Consider the following 20,573-nt stretch of genomic DNA (forward strand, 5'->3'; position numbering starts at 1 on the left):
ATAGAATAAAAAATAGGAGGTGCCATGACTTACTAAATAAAAGCACTGCTTCTATTTTTTTAATATTCAAAATAAACTTTGAAGCACATAGAAATAAGAAAATACACAGGGTGTTCAGCATTATCAACTTAAAGTGATGAGACACAAAATGTGCTGTGATGATTTCTGGGAAAACAGAAGAACATTGAGAACATCCAAGGGACCTGAGGACAATGGCAGCCCTCCCCCTCCCCCATCGTGGGAACCTCTTCTCTACCTGCATCCTTTGTCTCTAAGCCTCTTCCAACAGCCCCATGAACACAGACTGACGCTTGACTTCCTATATGCTCTCACCTGTTCTGCTCATCTGAATGAAGGCAGAGGGAAGAGGCAATAGAGGTCAGTAGAGAGATCAGAACCAGCTTGGAGTTTTCTGATCACATTCTGCCTGGAGCCTGAGTTCAACATAGGTCAACCTAGAATCTAGATGGAGAGTTTTCTGTAAAAGGGTTTAATATTTTAGAGCTTGCTAACCAAAGAGTCAGGACTATGATACACATGAACTTCAAAGGAACACAAGCACAGAATATCCGCTACAAGCTTTTATTTGGGTAGGAAAGGAAAGGATGGGGCACAGAAGTCATAACATTTTCCCTCAAGGTCTCCAAGCAAATAAGGAACTCTTTTTTTCTCTGTTTTTGATGCTCAGCGGCGGCAGCAGAGTGTGTGGCGGACTCCACGGATTGTGCAGTACCCAGAGGCGCGTTCACCAGACCCACAAAGGAATCCTCTGCAAGTACAGAATATGCCTGCCTTTGCACCTGCGGACACAGATAGAGCATAAGGCATTGAGCATGGGGTCAGACAGGGTGTACTGTGTGTTTAGTGGGTTCATTTAGTGGGCCTCAATACACAAGCACTTCAGCACAGCCTTGCTCCTCTCTCTAGTTTCTAAACCTTCTCTTATAGACAGAGTTCAAATTCTCTTTACAATGAATTCTACACATTTAGATACAGAAACAAAATACTGTGAATCTGTCTGTCCATGTGTTGAACCTGCAGAATAACACACACATCTCTCACATTCAAAAGTCTCTGCAGAACGTGTCAGATTCATTTGGCCTTCAGGGTTCTATTTACAGTGGGGTCTGGGAGGTTATGTAAAATCATCTACTTGCTCGCCCAGACTCCTGGACTCTCCTCCCCTGGAGTCTCTACAGCTCAGCTATGCTGCATCTCTCACCCAACACTTCAAGGGCTGAGGTTTCATCCTGTTTAATGTAGATGGCCACGTCCAGATCCTGTGCCCGGGGCTGTTGCTGGTCCACAAGGTCATCAGCCATCCCTGAGTGGAGCTCAGCCTGGGCCTGCAGGGCCACCAGGAGAATGGCAGCAAGCAGAGCGAGGGTCCTCATGGCTGGGAGGCACCTGGAGGAGGGGAGAGCAGGGTGTGGGTGTGGGCTGAGGAGTCAGCCTGTGTTCACAGGTCTGTTAGGGGAGCCTCGGAGACGAAGCCTGCATTAGGGAGGGTGTGCACTGATCTGGAGGGTGAAGGCTGCTGTCCTCTAGGTCCCATGATGCTTCTCTCTCTGGCAGCTGCACTGGATCACAGGTGTGGTCACTCACTGCCTTTCTTGGCGGATGCTAATAATTAGATGGGGACCCTGTCATCTATTCCTGCTTCTGTTGTTTGAATATTTACCTTTTCAAATTGAAGATGGAAAAGAAGCAGTGCTTCGATTCATTAAGATGAGGGAACAATGGTCCTCTCTCTGCAGATGGGCCCTGCTGCTCTGGGTGTCTGAGCTCAGCCCAGACTTGCACCCCAGTGAGTAGAGAGGTGGTGACAGCAGTGTTAGGGCTTGGCCATTGCTGTAAAGGAGGATTTTCAGGTTAAAGGGGTGAGGAGGCTCCTGCTGGCCAGAGTGTGTAAAGAACAATGACCTTATCAGGCTATAGGAAAATGATTTCAGAGGGTCTAGGCAAATTAGTGATCTAAGGCTATGAGAATTTGTTTGTGGCTTTATTGTACCTAAATTGACAATTTAAATTGTGTGTACCTATAGTACCCAAACTTCACATATTTATACAACTTGATCCTCAAATCAAATCATATTTTAAAAATTAAGTTAAACTACATTGAAGACCTGAGACCATAGACCTACTCGGCAACCACAGCACATAAACTCTAGATCTGGATTTGGGCAATGATTTCTGCGATATGGCAGCAGTACCTTTGGCAGTGAAGTTAAATTCATGAGGGTATTGTGAAGATCAGCAGAGCAAAGGAAACAATCAGCAAAGTGAGAAGCAAAGTAGGAAACAGGTGGAAATATTTGCAAAACATATATCTGATAAAAGCTAGCATCCAAAATACAGAAGCAGCTAAAGAAAATTCAGTAACAAAAAACATGACCTGATTTTAAGTGAGCAAAAAAGGTCAGATATTTCACTCGGTGTTAAAAATATCAGTTGGGACGCCAGCCTCCTACATCAGAGTTCCAGAATTTGAGAACAACCTCCCCTAATTAGAGGTTCCAGCTACTCAAATCTCTGAAAACAGCACATAGTAATTTAGGAGTTTGAGGTCCCTGTCACCCATGTGAGAAAGAAAGAATGAGTTCCCAACTCCTTTCTTCAGCTTGACCTAATTCAAGCATTTAAAGGCATTTGACAGGTAATGAGTAGATGGGAGCTCTCTCTCTCTCTCTCTCTCTCTCTCTCTCTCATAATTTAAAAAAGTTTTGTTAATGGACCAAATATCTGAGTAGACATTTCTAAAAATAAAGCAATACCTTAAAAGGAGTTATTGTCTCCAATGGACATGCTGGCAGCACCTGTTGTTTTGACAAATCATTTTGAGTTTCTGTAATTACTGTCTCCAGCAGTCCCCAGCACTCACCAGAGGCACAGACAGAAGGGCCCAAAAGGGGTTCACAAGCATGGGCTCGTCCAGGGAAGACTCACCTTTAGGGGTCAGATTGATGCTGGCCTGCAATGACACAAACACAGAGTGAGAGTCAAAAGCATTTCAGTACTTACAGATCCAAAGGCTGTGTGGGATGAGCAGAGACAGGCAGGCAGCAGTCCTCTGACCCAGGCCTCCTGGACCAACAGCCACCACACACATGCAGCACAGGACTTCTCCTATTTAAGGATCTCCTGGGGCGAGATGTCCTAATTTCTCAGGATCACTTCCTATTGGGCAATTCAGACACTCTGGTGCAAGGACTGTTGGGCAGTTTTATGTGACACTGGGTAAAACAGGGATCTGTTAGGACTTTGCACTTGCTTTTTTTCAGCTTTGCCCAAGGCCAGGACACAACAACAGTTACTATTCTTTCTCCAGTACTCCTAGCATGGCTGATTCCATGATACCTAGGACATCCCCCAGGCTGAATCTTTAGGTCCAGAAAAGTATTATAGTCTGCCTGAAACCCTGGGCCTACCCTTTATAGTATATTCCTTGTTAAGGAGACTATGGTGAAACACCAATGCACACTCAGAGCACTTGCAATCCAGTTCTCCACCAACCTCTCTAGCACTTGGGGTCTACCCATGAAAGTGAATCAAATCTGCTGTGCAGAGTGGGGGTATTGGAGAACACTTGGGTTAATGTGCACTATCACTGCAAGTGTAGCTACATTTCACCATAGTCCTCCTCTTCCTGGTAAGGTGAGTAGCACAAGTTTTAGGAAGTAGAAAAATGCCTAAAGTCACTATCTGGACAATGTTACCAAGCGTGTTAGCCTGCCAGTCAGTGTGGTCAGGAGGATGCTCACACCATCTGCAGGCACAAAGGACAGTCTCAGGAGCAGTCTGAGGTCTACTTTGAAATGCTGGGTACATTGCCCTATGCAGTGGCAGAAATGGAGTATTAGGTGAAGTGTCTTCTGCCAACCTAAGGAGAGATCAGCTGTATCAAGACCTGTAATAGTGGTGACTAAGAGTGGTGCCCATACTGCATCTCTGAGCTAGGTTTTCTAGGGGAGCAGTGAGTTTGTTTCATGTGGCAGACTCATCGTCTTCAACATTGGAGGGAATGAGCACATCTCAGCCCAGCATATGAACAAATTTGGGCTTTTCGGGGGAAATTGAGTTCAAGGTGTCAGTGTTAGTTTCTATGGGTTTAGTAGTTGCTGTAAGGACCGTGTGTGTGTGTGTGTGTGTGTGTGGAGGTGGAAGGAGAAATGGTAGTGTGAGCATGCAGGGAAGGCTCTATGTTTGTGGTTTTCTGAGCTAGGAAAAAGAAGTGATGATGGGATCAACTTCTTTGCACACAGCACGTCCTGCGATCCATATTTATATTTCTGCACTTGGTAGGAGAGAGGGACTTTATGGGGAAACAAGTCCACATTTTTGTACAACGTCTTGAGCAGCCTCACAAACTGACTTGTCTTTGTTTCCTTACAATAGTGGAGTTAATCGACTACAAGTGAGACAAATAGCAATCTCAGCCAAGCACCTTTCTACAGGGTTATTTGAGGGACTTAGCAGAGCTTGAGCTAAGGGAAGCAGCACCACAAGGAGCAGTATGTTGAGCGTGATCTAGGGGCTAGCTAAGTCCATCTTCTTGGTAGAAGTAAGAGAGGAAGCTCAGCTGACTCTGTGGCCAAAGTCAGATTCGTTAATGTCTCCAATTCTTGGGAAGCCACTGTTTCCTTCAACGACTTCTTGGGTTGTGGTGCTGTGGTCTGAGATGTTGTCATCTATACCAACAATCTTTGCACCATGGATAGGGGGTCAGCCTCTCAGAGAGCCACCCATGAAGTGAAATAGAGTCTGGAGATTCTAATGATGACTGATGAAAGTCTGTGAGGCCCTTTGGAGAGTTGCCCCTTAGACCTTCTTTCCCCAGGTATGGCACAAGCCTACCAGCTCCTTTGAGTGCTCAGACAAAAGGGAGCTGGAATAGATGACTAAGGTATAACTATTGTCTCGTGGAGAAGACAAAAATCAGCTTTTGTAGAAGATAAAACCTGCAGCAAAGCTTTTAGGAAAGTTTATGGATTCTTTTCTGGGTGAAACAGTTGTTTCTATACACATGCTGTAAAACTGGAGGCTGTGTACATCCCTGGTGTGATGACAACTCTGAGCTTTCTCTGCCTTGAGGCTCACTCTGTATGTTGTGTGGATTTGTGCTGGATAGACCATTCACTTATTCGGAGGGATATCTGGACATCCACATACTTGGCTACCAACCTGTCATTACAGTGGGACCTGGGGTGTCGAGTGCTCGTGGTGGTTACACATTGGTGCCATTGGACCCATTTGGTTCAACAGGTGGAATTTCCTGACTTGAACTCAATCTGTCACCATTTGGAGTGCAGTCCTAACATGGTTGTCCAGCTTGGGCAATGATTTCTGACCAGAGTAGTTCTGTGCCAGCACATCTCTAGCCTGGTATCCAGCAGAAGCCCTGTAAATCCCACCACATATAAGACCCCAAGCAAGGCCAATTTTAAAGGGCAAGAATACCCTATAACTCAGCACTTTTTCATTGCTGCTCCTATAATGACACTGATCATAGTGCTGGCTCGGGCCATCTTTTGTGAGTGGTTTCCTCTACATTCAGTATAGGCCATTGCCTGATGCCATCCATGTCTACCAGTTCAAGGACTTCTGCTCACTTCTGCCTTCCATGGTACCTGGAGAAATAATCTCCAGTTCATATAAGTTTGTGGGAAATATCAATCAACCTCTAAAACTAGTAAAAACCTGAGCTTCTGCTGGAATTTTCTAATCAGTTAGCTATGTATGGTTTAGCACAGGCATTGTGGCCCTGTTCTTGATCCCTGTGTGGGGCTGTCAATCTTAAATAGAATATAGCCTACCTTGTCTACAATGGGGTCACCAAAAGATGTTTGATGGCAAAACCATCAATATCTTGTAGCAGGAAAGGCTGGTATCAAAACAGCTCTAGAAAGACCTGGAATGGCTAACTCCAGGAAATAACAGTCTTTTATAGGTACTAGAGGTCTTAGTACCCCAATCATCTTTATGGAATCAAAGGTTCCCTGTGTGTGTATGTGTACACACGTATGTGCTTGCATAAAAAAGAAGTTAAGGGTGACAGAAGGAGGAAACAGCCAATATTCAGACAGATAGAACAGGAAGGTTACAGTTGTCCTCATTTCCATTAATGTGACATGAGGGAGCTAGAGCTCTGTGATAGATGGAGTCACTGCAGCAGCAGATTGACAGAAGTAGCGTTTCCGAGGGCTCACCTTCTCAACACTCTCTGCCTCATCACAGCCAGCGACAGAAGGAGCTTTTGAGGTAGCAGCTCAGGAGGGACCTGGGACAGAGGACACAGGCAGTAACATTTCCTTTGTAGAAGATAAAAACGCAGCTCAAAAGGCTCCAGGTGTCAGCTGTCAACATCTGAGTGCTATATAGAACTGAGACACCTGTTTTCTGGCCTCAAGATTGGCTCAACCAATTATGTCAGCTTGAGCGCCTCATTGAATAACCCAGTGCCTCAGTGTCATCACCTGAAAGCTGAAAACACTGGCCTGTCTAGTCTCTTCGCAGTTACATTTTGTACAGATTTTGACTTCATGACAAGTGGAAAAGCCTCTGAGGCTGGAGGCAGCTAGGGATAACATGTGGTTGGGTAAGCTGGCAAAGTTCTAACAGGATTTAACATTTGGTGGGCAAACCTGACCCAAAAGTAGTAACAGTTTCTTATCGCAAAACTGATTCTAGTCTTTACTTAATGAGACATTTGGAGACAAGGCAAAATGTAGGAATCAGTGAATGTGTATCAAGGATGGAAGAGGGGGGACAATTATCCTAAAGCATGAAGCAAAGACAGGTGAGGGCCCAAGTCTTCTCTGACAGGCATCATTGAGTCACATCTTTTTCATTCTGATGGAAAGGAATATTACTATCACTGTAATTTTGTATATTTATATGGCTCCTCTAAATCAAAATATAACTTCTCCATGATTCTTCCTTCTTCCACTCGTTCTACACTCCCATCCCATTGTGCCCAAGATTCCCTCTTCCTCCAGGCACACTGAGCCTGCCCTGCTATGCAGACAAGGACGCTACAGCCTCAGGGGCATCCCTCTGGCACTAAAGTTCCTTACAGGCATTGCTGTCTTTTGGCTGCTTCAACCTAAATACAAAAATGTTCAAGAATCAATGTGAAGGCAAGGGACAAAGCATTGTCACTTTCTCTGCTTCTCCCTCATGTTTTTTTCCTAACTCCAAGTAAAATCTGTACCTGGAGATTTCTCTGATTCTGATTTTGTGATCTTTCATATGTGTGTTAGGTGGTACTAATTTAAATGCAAGCAACAACAATCTCACTAAACTGTAAAATCACAATATTGACTCTTTCACTTGAGGAATTCAGAGTAGTTCTGGGTTCAGACACAAAATGTTGTGAATGCATGAATAAGCTTTCTCTCTCTCTCTCTCTCTCTCTCTCTCTCTCCCTCCCTCCCTTTCTTTTTCTCTCTCTTCTCCCTTTCTCTCCCTCTCTCTTTCCACCCCTGTAACTTTGACTTTCAAAAAATAAACAAACCTTAAGAAATAGAGAATATATAAGGACGCCAAGTAACACAACTAAGAAACCACTGATTTTAAAAGTCGTCAAGGCACCTGAATAAACATTATTCAAAATAACACACTTTTAAGGGAATCTATTATAATCTTTGTTGGATATTTCAAATATGGTATGTGTCATTTTTTTCTCTCCATATTAACATTAATCTAAATTTCTGAAATATCCACATGAAACTGAATCAGTAATTAAAAAGTCTCCCATTAAAGAAAAGTCCAAGACCTCATGGCCTCATTGATGATTTTTGTCAAACATTTAAAAAAGAACTAACAATACAAAGAAAATCCAAACCTTCCTAAAAAATCAAAGAGGACAAAATTCTTGGAAACTCATCCCAGAGGGCTAGAAATCACCATGACATAAAACCAGATAGGACATGTGTGATCACGTGGGATTTCTCCCAGGGCTGCAAAAGTGTTTACAGATGAGCAAATCAAGAAACATGATACATCACATCAATAGAATCAAGACCAAAAATCATATGGTCATTTACATAGATACAGAAAAAAGCAAATGTGGTAAAATAGAGGGAAAGTACCTCAGTGCAGTAGAGGACACGTAAACAAAAGATGAGCTAACCTCATACTAAATGAAAAAAAGTTGAAAGTGCATTCTCTAAGTTCTGGAACAAAACAAGGATACCCACTCTATCTGTAAGATATTGCAAGTCCTAGATGGAGATGTTCGGCAAGAGAAAGAACATGGGCATCCCAGTTGAAATGGAGAAAGTCACATTGTCCTTGGTTATAGATTTGATCTTATGTAGTAAATTAACTCAGTAAAGTTACAGATACAAATACAGATCAGTAATACTTCTATAAAGCAACAGCAAATTATTTGAAAAGCAAATTAAGAAAGCAATCTTGTGAACATTAGCCATAAAAAATAAAATGCCTAGGTATAAATGTCACTTAGGAGGTTGAACATCTCCACAGTGAAGACAATACAACATTGTTAAAAGAAATTGAAGAGGACACAAATGAATGGACATTATTCATTATTCATGAATTGGAAGAATTAACATTATCAAAATGTCTATGCTACCCAAAGCAAAATACACATATAATGCAATTCCTTTCCAATATCGATGTGACATTTTGCTGCAGTAGTAATAACAATTCTCAGATTCATCTAGAACCACAAAAGACCTCAAAAAGCCAAAGCACTAATTGAGAAGAAGTACAACCTTGTAAGTATCACCACACCTGACTTCAAAATAAACTACAAAGCTGCAGTAACCAAGACAGCATGATATTGGCATAAAAACAGACACATGGACCAACAGAACAGAACATAAAACCCAGAAATAAACCTACACACTTACACTAAATGACTTTTGACATAGACAATAGGAACACAGGTTTGAGCGAAGATACTCTCTTCAATAAATCAGACACCCTCTTCAGTAAAAGGTGCTGAGAAAATGGACGTTCATACAAGAGGAATAATACTAGACTGCTATTTCCCACAATATACAAGAAAAGATCTAAAACAGTTAAAGATTAAAATGTAAAGCACAACTAACTATACTTGAAGAAAACATAGGGGAAAATGGCTCAGGACACTGATCTGAAGAAATATTTTTTGGATATGACCTCAAATACACATGAAATAAAGGCATAAATAGGCAAATGGGGTGACATAAAACTAAAACACTTCTGCATAGCAAAGGAAATAATTAAGTGCAGAGACAAATAATAGAATAGGAGAAAATATTGGGTTTTTAAAAATGATTTATTTGAAAGAGGTACAGAGAGAGAAAGGGAGAGACAGAGAGACATATTTCTTTTTTTGTTTGTTTTTAGCTTTTTTTAAAAATTTTTTATTTAATGAATATAAATTTCCAAAGTATAGCTTATGGGTTACAATGGCTTCCCCCCCATAACTTCCCTCCCACCCACAACCCTCCCCTTTCCTGCTCACTCTCTCCTTCCATTCACATCAAGATTCATTTTCAATTCTCTTTATATACAGAAAATCAGTTTAGTATATATAAAGATTTCAACAGTTTGCCCTCACATAGCAACACAAAGTGAAAAAATACTGTTGGAGTACTAGTTATAGCATTAAATAACAGTGTACAGCACATTAATGACAGAGATCCTACATGATATTTTTTTTAAAAATTGATTAATTTTCAGTACTAGTTATAGCATCACTTCACATTGGACAACACATTAAGGACAGATCCCACATGGGATGTAAGTACACAGTGACTCCTGTTGCTGACTTAACAATTTGACACTCCTGTTCATGGCGTCAGTAATCTCCCTAGGCTCTAGTCATGAGTTGCCAGGGCTATGGAAGCCTTTAGAGTTCGCTGACTTTGATCTTATTCCAATAGGGTCATAGTCAAAGTGGAAGTTCTCTCCTCCCTTCGGAGAAAGGTACCTCCTTCTTTGATGGCCCCGTTCTTTCCACTGGGATCTCACTCACAGAGATCTTTCATTTAGGTCTTCTTTTTTTTTTTTTTTTCCTTTCCCATGGTATCTTGGCTTTCCATGCCTACAATACTCTCATGGGCTCTTCAGCCAGATCCGAATGCCTTAAGGGCTGATTCTGAGGCCAGAGTGTTGTTTAGGACATCTGCCATTCTATGAGTCTGCTGTGTATCCCACTTCCCATGTTGGATCTTTCTCTCCCCTTTTGATTCTATCAGTTAGTATTAGCAGACACTTGTCTTGTTTGTGTGATCCCTTTGACTCAGACCTATCAGAGCCATCGGTTGTGAACTGAAATTGATCACTTGGACTAGTGAGATGGCATTGGTACATGCCACCTTGATGGGATTGTATTGGAATCCCCTGGCACATTTCTAAGTCCATCATTTGGGGCAAGTCAGTATTTTTACACTTTGTGTTTCTGCATGGGTACAATGATGAGATCTTTACTAATTATATACTGAATTGATCTTCTGTATATAAAGACAATTGGAAATGAAAAAAAAAACCTGGTGTTAATTGGAAATGGCATAGAAAATTAATTAATTTTTTAAAAAAATATTATGTAGGATCTCTGTCTTTAATGTGCTGTACACTCTTATTTAATACTATAACTAGTACTCCAACAGTATTTTTTTTCACTTTGTGTTGCTATATGGGGGCAAACTGTTGAAATCTTTACTTAATATATACTAAACTGATCTTCTGTAATAAAGAGAATTGAAAATGAATCATGATGTGATTGGAAGGGGAGAGGGAGCGGGAAAGGGGAGGGTTGTGGGTGGGAGGGAAGTTTTGGGAGGGGGAAGCCATTGTAATCCATAAGCTGTACTTTGGAAATTTATATTCATTAAATAAAAGTTTAATTTAAAAAAAAGAAAAAAATAGTTGTGTTCATAAACAAATGTGGTACATATAGCAAGTGGAATACTACAAGGTAATGAAAAGGAATCAAATTGTCACTTGTGGCAACATGGAGATGATAGCGTTGAGTGAAGTCAGCCAGACAGAAAGGCAAATATTCATGATTTTAGTCATGTGTGAAAGCTAAAGAAGCCAAGATCATCAAAGCAGAGTGTAAAATAAAGTACTACCAAGGGGTAGGGCGGGCAGGAAGCAGAGATGATGGGGAGAGGTTGGCTAATGGGTACAAAGGCACAATTAGGAGAAACACGTTCTGGTGTACTACTGCACAGAAGGCGGGGGGGGGGGGTATTTGAAATAGTGTTGTATTGCGGGACAAGCAGTTGGTCTGGGGGTTAAGATGTTTGTTAAGATGCTGATATCCCATATTAGGTACCTAACTTTAAGCCCCAGCTCTGGCTTCTGATTCCATCTTCCTGCCAATGCAGACTCGGAGGCAACAGTAATGGCTCAAGTTTGTGGGCTCCTGTCACCCACGCGGGAGCCATGGATTTCACCCTGAGTCAGATTCATCCCCAGATATTGTGGGCATTTTGGAGTGAACCAACAAATGGGAGAATTCTCTCTCTCTTTCTCTCTCAAAAATATTAATAAATTTATTTTAATGCATATATTGCATTGTGTATATCAAACAGCTACAAGTGAGGCCAGTGTGCTTGCATAGCATGCTAAGCCACCACTTTCTACAGCAGCATCTCAGAGCACCAGTTCAAGTTCTAGCTACTTCACTTCTGATCCAGTGTCCTGCTAATGTAATGGCCCAAGTGCTTGAACCCCTGCCACTTTTGTGGTAGACAGAAGCATTCCTTGCTCTTGGTATTGGCCTGGCCCAGCCCATTGTGGCCATTTGGGAATGAACCAGCAGATGGAATGGGAGCGTGCTCTCTCTCTCTCCCTTTCTCTCTTTCTTTCTCTCTTTCTCTCTCTCTGTGTGTATGTGTGTGTGTGTGTGTGTTTGACTATATCAAATAAATAAATAAGCCTTTTTTAAAAATCAGCTAGAAAAGGGGACTTTGAGTGTTGTCATAAGAAAAAGTAAGTGTTTGAATGATGGATAACTTAAATACCCTGAGTCAGTCATTGAACAATGTGCACATGTCCTGAAATAGCACACTAGACAACATGAAAAAGTGTAAGTGCTGTGTCAATTAAAAATAACAACAATAAACACAGCAGGAGGAAGTTGTGTTTTATTAACATTTTGATCAATCTCAATACACAAAGGTGAATGACTTGAATAATATGTGCAAGATCCAGAAAGACCACAGCATTTGGGAACTTCAAAAGCTTGTGGAAAAAGAGATCTAAAAGTTAAGTATAATATGCAAATAAACTTTCAACCAATGTGGTTTTTTCATAATAAATATTTGCCTGTACTTTTTGAAAATACGACTTCTTAATCTTCTTGTAACTTCTTAAGGCAATCTTTTATCTTAAAAATATTTATTCAGTTTTCTTACTCATTTTAAATCAAGTTATCTGCTTTCTCATTGTTGAGTTGTTTCAGCTCCTGGTTCATTTTGGATGCCCCCCCATCACATGTATGCTTTGCAGATACTGTCTTTAACCTCCTAGTTTGCCTTTTCTACTCTGTTGGTTGCTTCTTTGCTATGCAGAAGCTATTTATTTGGATGTCATCCCACTTGTTTATTTGTCTTTATGTTGGTTGTGCTTATAGTGTCATTTCCAAGGTCATTGCCCAGATCTATGCCAAAAACATTCAGTCTTGTTATGGTTTCAGGTCTTTATATGTAGGCCTTCATTACATTGAGAGTTAATTTACATACAGGCAGTAAGATAAGGATTCATGTATGTGCATATATCAAATCATTGGAATGCACACTGTAGGTATATACAACTTTCAGTTATCAATCATACCTCAAATATGAAAAAAAATTTTTCATTAACCTTAAATCAACTCTATTCCTAGTATCCTATGAGATAATTTCCCCTGTGGCCTCGTAGTCAGGGTCCTCTCATCTCCCTCCACAGGAGCTAACTCTTCCTGTTACCTGAAAACCCATTCAGGACCACGGTGATGCCCTTGAATCCTGTACAGTTATCTCTCTTCTGAGGACTGGGTCTGGCCCCAGGGTCTACAGATCTAGAGAGTGGCAGGGCCATATTCAGAAAGTAAGAAACATTTGTTCCTTGAACTTATTGAATGAAAGCACTGTTTCTATTTTCATCTTGAACTTTAAAAATAAATATTCAAGCACATGAGAAGCATGAAAATACAGAGTCCATCTCATCATTGTGAGGCTCAACCAAAAACCAACATTAAACTCACAAAACTCATGCCTGGATGGAAAAGAGAGGGAGCTCGAAGACAATGGTGGTACTCACCATCCCAAACTAAACCCACACCTTCTCTAAATGCAGCCTTTGTCTCTGAAACTCTCCTAACAGACCTATAAAGACAGGCTAACTCTTCACTCCTCCCACATTCAGGATCCTGCTTTCCCAGCCCCCAGGGGACTCCCAGCCATGAGGACCCACACTCTCCTCTCTGCCATTGTCCTGGTGGCCCTTCAGGCCCAGGCTGAGCCTTTCTCTCCAAGAACTCATGTGACTCCAGCCTAGGAACACCCAGAGGCAGAAGACAAGCTAGTGGCTGTCTGCTTTGTAAGAGGTGGGATCTCCTATGTGAACTCTGCATCTGAGAGATGCCGACATGGCAGAGCTATGGACAGTGGGGATGGGCTTTGGAATCAGGTCTAGAAATGTCTACTCAGTTAAGCAACTGCAGTTAAGTCTGTGGGCCTTGATTTTTTCACCTATAAATGGAAAAATGAAGGTCAGATGAATCTGAGAGATTTTATTTCTGCAAAGACTTTTGATTACAAGGCATGTCTGTGCATTTCACTAGGTTAACACAGGAGACATACTGTCTACTGTCTACTTCTTTCTGGAATCAAATGTATAAAATTAGCAACAGGGAATTGATTTTATGCTGTCTACTAGAGTGGGTTTTGGAAGCTGGAGCTTGGTGGAAGGCTGTGTTCAGATGTGCGTGTGGGGGGAGTGGGGGGAAGGAGCACCTGAATGTGAAGACACATGAGAATGGATCTCAGATCCTGAGTGACCAACACTTGCTACATGTGGTTCTTCCTGTTGGCTGGGGACCCCAACAGAAATCTAGGGAGGGCAGAGTGAGTGTGTGGGCATGATATAGAAATGGACCACTTGTCTTCCTTGTGTCTATAGTGAGGGTGAAAGATTGCAATTTAAAATGTATGGTCCGGCAGGATGATTTGGGTTATTCTACCTGCCCCTGACTTGACATTTTGTGATCTTTGATGTGACTCTCTATAATATTCCCAAACTCTTAATGGGATTGTTGTGACTGCATCGCAGGGTATCTAGGCTGAACCCAGAGACTATCTATCCCACTGGTGGGTCCCAGCCCCAGGTCTCTGCTAAAATTTCACCTTCTCTTTGAGGTCTGATTTCCATGTTTCCCCTGGTGACCTCAATCTCACTTTTCTTTAATATTCTCTGTACCAAATCAAACTGTCTCACTTTCTATCATCTTTATTACTTTCTTTCTGTGACATTTGTCTCCTTACACTAGAATTTAAGGTTCACATTTTGTTCCTAATTGTGCCCAGTGCCTAGATAAATGCCTAACACAATAGGTGATTTATAAATATACTGTGAGTAAATTTAATATTTGGATCCAACCTCACTTATTAGAATTAATACAATGTTCTTTTAAAGTATTCTCAAATTACCTTTTGCTAGTACTTAAATAATAGCCACAAGTGATAATAAAGTAATGATACATTGTTTTAATTTTAAAAATAAATAAAATCATATCATTGTTTCTAAACTGCAAGGAAGAAAACTGAAACCTACAGAGGTGAATCAATGCATTCATCCAGTTAATGTGAAAAGAGTAATTTAAGCTTGAAATATAGACTTAGGTAACAGGAAATGCAACTTTATGATGCTTTAGGATTGAAAATGAAAATAGGCCTGTGCCGTGGCTCAATAGGCTAATCTTCCGCCTTGCGGCGCCAGCACCCTGGGTTCTAGTCCTGGTCAGGGGGCCGGATTCTGTCCCGGTTGCCCCTCTTCCAGGCCAGCTGTCTGCTGTGGCCTGGTAGTGCAGTGGAGGATGGCCCAAGTGCTTGGGCCCTGCACCTGCAAGGGAGACCAGGAGAAGCACCTGGGTCCTGGCTTCGGATCAGCGCAGTGCACCCGCCGCAGCGCACCGCCCGCAGCAGCCATTGGATGGTGAACCAATGGTAAAGGAAGACCTTTCTCTCTCCCCCCCCCCCCCACTGTCCACTCTGTCAAAAAAAAAAAAGAAAGAAAATGAAAATAGACACTACTGTGGTTTGGAGTGGCGGGGAATGATTTCACTGTGAATGTGAAAGATAAACATTGCAGATATTTATTAAAAGAAAGGGTAGAGCAGAATTGTAGGGAAGGAGATGTGCAGGGTCAAGAGCTGTGCCCTTATGATTTGGTGTTGCAAGAGACATGGATTAACTGAAGTTCAGAGTAGATGTCCTCAGAATCACTTATCAATCAGAGGGACAAATGAGGGATGGGACATCCCTATCTATGCTCTGTGGATGAAGGAAGACAGGAAGCATGTCGTTCTTGTGGCTGCTGAAATCCAGTCTGGGAGATGACAGATGGAAGCCCAGAAGAGATGGGATGAAGAAATGTGAAAGGCTCCAGTAACCAGAGCACCTGCTCAACCTCACATATGATACAAATCTCATCAGTGGGATGCACACACACTGTATCTATTGAAAACCCACAAGACAAGTTCTAACATAAACTGGAGGCTCAAATTCAAGGATATGTAAATAAAGAATAAGTCACAAGCTACCATCTCTTTCAAATGCAGTTTTTCAAGATCACAGCACCCCTGTTGCTGTTGTAGTTGGAAGTCTCACTTCAGTTAGTGCAAAGTAACAGACCCAAATGGCGTAATCACCTTTGCCAACTTTGCCACTAACCTCCCCCGGAACTTTCCCACCAGTGGGCCTGTGCTTGGAGACGTTCCTGCCTTTTGTTTCAAGAGAGTTCAGTTCAGTTCTTCATTCCTCAATGTCTTGACCCCTGTAGCGACAGTTGTGCAAAATCTACTTGTCTTTTGCAAAAAGTGTCCTCTATAAGACAAGGCATCACCTTTTTTTTTTAACGTTTATTTAGCAAATATAAATTTCCAAAGTACAGCTAATGGATTACAATGGCTTCCCCCCCATAACTTCCCTCCCACCCACAACCCTCCCAACTCCCGCTCCCTCTCCCATTCCATTTACATCAAGATTCATTTTCAATTATCTTTATATACAGAAGATCAATTTAGTATATATTAAGTAAAGATTTCAACAGGTAAGGCATCACCTTTTTCCTTCTGCTTTTGTATTTGGTTTCCAAACTCTGCTGATACTCAGAACCAGAATGGAAGAAAATAGAAAAGCCATGTTTCTCTTTCTAGGCTTCTGAGAAATGTTTTTTGATTATGATAGAAGCCTGAAGGCTCATTTAAAAAGTTACAGAAAATGGGAAATGTTTACCCTCTTGTGGCCTCCTGCTCACCCTACAAGCTCTCAGTGCCTTGACCTCCTTGGGGACAGTGTCCCTCCCTTCTCTAATTCAACTCTCCTCCCCACAGCCAAACTCCAGTGCTTACCATCACATGGAATTCCTTCCTGCCTGAATATCCCATCCAGAGCTCCTAATCTCACTGTGGGTCCTTCCAGGCCTGCTCTGAGCTCTCTTTCCTCCTGGTTACTCATCATCACAAGGAATCTCTCATACTTTCCCCTGCCTTAGAAGCTGTCAGGAAGCCTAATGGCCAGGATCACCCAGAAGCTCATCAACCTGTTCTGAATTTCCTTTTCTAAGCAACCCAGCCATGGCTTTGCATCAAGCTCTCTGTGTGTCCAAGAGGTTCTCCCCTGTCTTGTAGACCCTGTTACACTTGGCTACTGCGCTTTATTGTATCCTGCTTTTGTGTGGCTTAACTCACTTTAATTCATACTCTCCCTCATCTTTTGGATTGTGTAACATCCATCCATGTAACCTCCACTTTGCTCATTCTTTCCTCAGCTATTCCCATGTACTACTGATCCCCTACAGCAAACTCTTTCATTCTGCTGTGTTTCTCAAATAAATAATTTCATGGTCTTCCCTAACTTTGGTATTTTTTTATGTTCTCTATTTGATGAGAAATATAGTACTTTATACTTTGTGTATCTGTGTGGGTGCAGACTGTTGAAATCTTTACTTAGTATATACCAAGTTGATCTTCTGTTTATAAAGATAATTGAAAATGAATCTTGATGAAGAATGGGATGGGAGAGGGAGTGGGAGATGGGATGGTTATGGGTGGGAGGGAGATTATGGGGGAAAAGCTGCTGTAATCCAAAAGTTGTACTTTCGGAATTTATATTTATTAAATAAAAGTTTTTTAAAAAGTAAAACAAAACCTGCATTTAAATTAAGCCTGAAAGGATGAGCAATAACTGAGATTTCTGGAAATAGTCAGCTTTGAGGAAGAATAAAATTCCCACTGAACTAAGAAAGAAAGAAAGAAAGAAAGAAAGAAAGAAAGAAAGAAATTGTCACTGTAGTACTTTTTCAAAGATAATTTCCTTTAGTTCTTCAAACATAAGAGTATGTAATACACATATAAGAATGCGTGGTTAGTGATTAACCTATTATTACACAGGGCAGGTACAATGCTCACTATGTTACCAAGGAATGGCTTTATATCTATATAGCAAGGGAAAACTTATCTAAAAGATTTTATTTGTCCAGTCAAATATTATCTATTATAATTTGTCTATTGGATAAACATTGTGCAACAGATCATCTCCTACGTAACTGGTCTAACATCTGTAGCCTCAGGGTCAAAAAGCCACTCACAGTTTTGCAAACCAGGTGATCAGGGGAGAAATGTTATCTGGTAGTGAACAGATAAATGGAAAAGAGGAAAGGAGCAAAACGACTTATGTTAAGCAGCCCTGCGTCTCTCACAAAGATGACAGGTCAGATGCCATTCTGAGGATTCCAGACCTGGGAGATGTGAGAGTGAGTCCACGTGTTTGGAGGCCCAGCACGTCTCATTCTAACTATACTACAATTAAACGTATTTTCCTTTTAACTTTTTCAGTCCTAGCCTAGTATGCTCTTCCCTTGAAGTCTGAGACTTCAAGTTTGAGACCTAGGGCATCACAGGCTGCACAGTAGCACAGGAGCATATCCTGTGAGTGCCTTTATCTCATTGAGGGTGTATGTGTAGGGAACACTGGCCTTTCTTGGAGAATAGCAAGCCAGGTCACCTGTAGTCGCTGTGTCCGGAGCCATAAATAATCCCGTGGGCTATCCTTGGTCCATCGGCTCCAGGAGGCATGATGGACAGTAGAAAGGGTCTCCAGAGAAATCTTCAAGCCTGATCGGATCAGGGTCATTTCCAAGGAGATGGGATGTGGAGCCGACTGTATCTGGATCCTGGTGTGCTGCCCAAGTGCACATGCAGCACACTCTCCTGGTGGCACAGGTGAGTCTTAGCAACATGGACCAAAGGGTGTGTTTTTTTTCCCAAAGGCAGACGGTTCCTATAAACATATGTTGGGCTTGCTGCAAAGTGGCTGGAGGCCTGATGGTCAAGATTTTAAGGTCTGATATCTGCAAGGGATGGCCTGCTGAGGTTCAGATGCTACTCAGGAACATATGAGGGTGGTTTAGCCCTGAACTTTGTGTGGGGGTGTGGCCTAGCCATAGTCTTGGAAGAAATCACTACAGTGCTCAATGGTATTTGACATCACAGTTTCCCAAGTAGCATTGACTTATTTCTCCAAGTGGCTACTAAGAAATGTGTGATTGGGACAAAGGCACATAGAAAAGAGGTCCAGATTAAACCATATAATTTCAGGTAGCACAACTTATGGATGAAACCAAGATATTGTGTTAGGCCATGGCAAAGTGATAAATATGCATTCATGTCATGCAAAAATTAAAACTAATGGACTAGAACTCTTCCATTATGGAATTTAAAGGAACACAGTGAACAAGTCAATCACAGATAGTCACTGACTTACCGTGCTTTGACTTAGGATTTTTCAACTTTAAGATGACACAGAAAGGTACCCATTCAAAAACTCTGGTTATCACTTTCAGTAATGTATTCAATAAATTAATGGAGATGTTGAACATTTTATTATAAAATAGGTTTGTGTCCATATTATAAATTTCATTACCAAAATGACATAACTGAAGCTGATTTTTCACACATGTATAGTTGAATTCACAAAGAATATCTATGTGAATCTCAACATTCAGAAAGACACCTGACCCATAATTTAGGAATTCATATTCCAGGGAAGCTGTGTGTGTGAGCCTGTGTAGGGATGAGAAATTACAATTCTAGAAGAAACACAGATATGTCCTATATGTTATGATCTCCAGTGGCCCTAGCAGATGTGGTTGTTTGGGCATTAAGCATGACCTGAGTGTATGGTCTGACAAGGTGTAGAAGGCTTGGGGAGGGACTCTAGTGGGCACCTTGGGATGGAGGCAAGGATGGGAGCTCCATGTGGGGAGCAGGTGAGGCAGTGAGAGTTCACTCTGAAGCTTTTTTTCGGAGTGTACTGCTACTGTCCTATCCTGTAGACGCATTGTTCTGACTTCAAACATGGATGTTCCTGGAGCCAATTCTATTAAACAGGGACACATGGCCCCAAGGAGCCAACATGGAAAGCCAGGGAGCCTACGGGCTACTCCCATTTTTCCATCTTCCCACATGTAATTTTATATTGCTAGTTTTCAGCATTTCTTAAATAAATGAAAAGAACATAAACTAGCTTCAGCAGTCTAAAACATAGTCAAATATTTGACATTCTCCTAGAGAAAAACAGTTTATTCCTCTTCTTTTTTTGTAAAGTTTTATTTTATTTATTAAAAAAGCCAGAGTTACAGAGAAAGGTCACTTCACTTCATGGGTGGCCCTCTGAGAGGCTGACCCCCTATCCATGGTGCAAAGAATGTTGGAATAGATGACAACATCTCAGACCACAGCACCACAACCCAAGAAGTCGTTAAAGGAAACAGTGGCTTCCCAAGAATTGGAGACATTAACGAATCTGACTTTAGCCACAGAGTCCGCTGAGCTTCCTCTCTTACTTCTACCAAGAAGATGGGCTTAGCTAGCCCCTAGATCACGCTCAACATACTGCTCCTTGTGGTGCTGCTTCCCTTAGCTCAAGCTCTGCTAAGTCCCTCAAATAACCCTGTAGAAAGGTGCTTGGCTGAGATTGCTATTTGTCTTACTTGTAGTCGATTAACTCCACTATTGTAAGGAAACAAAGACAAGTCAGTTTGTGAGGCTGCTCAAGACGTTGTACAAAAATGTGGACTTTTTCCCCCATAAAGTCCCTCTCTCCTACCAAGTGCAGAAATATAAATATGGATCGCAGGACGTGCTGTGTGCAAAGAAGTTGATCCCATCATCACTTCTTTTTCCTAGCTCAGAAAACCACAAACATAGAGCCTTCCCTGCATGCTCACACTACCATTTCTCCTTCCACCTCCACATACACACACACACACACACACCAACTGGGTCCTTACAGCAACTACTAAACCCATAGAAACTAACACTGACACGTGGAACTCAATTTCCCCCAAAA

The 20,573-nt window shown here is 41.7% G+C and overlaps 1 protein-coding gene across 1 annotated transcript; it reads right to left on the bottom strand.

Annotated features, from left to right (window-relative positions):
• Window positions 1-684: 684 nt before the first annotated feature.
• LOC133765741 (neutrophil antibiotic peptide NP-5) lies at window positions 685-3,092 on the bottom strand. The gene is made up of 3 exons (XM_062199303.1): window positions 3,022-3,092; window positions 1,223-1,407; window positions 685-800 (listed from the first exon to the last, which is right to left on the bottom strand). Exons 2-3 carry the CDS (start codon window positions 1,392-1,394, stop codon window positions 685-687), a joined length of 288 nt encoding a protein of 95 aa, XP_062055287.1. The 5' UTR covers window positions 1,395-1,407; window positions 3,022-3,092.
• Between the last annotated feature and the right edge of the window lie 17,481 nt (window positions 3,093-20,573).

The sequence above is a fragment of the Lepus europaeus genome, chromosome 8, assembly GCF_033115175.1.
Source record: "Lepus europaeus isolate LE1 chromosome 8, mLepTim1.pri, whole genome shotgun sequence".
NCBI classification, from domain to species: domain Eukaryota; kingdom Metazoa; phylum Chordata; class Mammalia; order Lagomorpha; family Leporidae; genus Lepus; species Lepus europaeus.

What these genes read in the sequence shown, in the direction of transcription:
- LOC133765741 (XM_062199303.1), bottom strand. Translation starts at nt 1,394, where the DNA reads ATGAGGACCCTCGCTCTGCTTGCTGCCATTCTCCTGGTGGCCCTGCAG. An exon ending in CTCAGCCCTTGAAGTGTTGG is followed by an intron (nt 801 to 1,222) that starts GTGAGAGATGCA and finishes CTGTGTCCGCAG; the next exon opens with GTGCAAAGGCAGGCATATTC.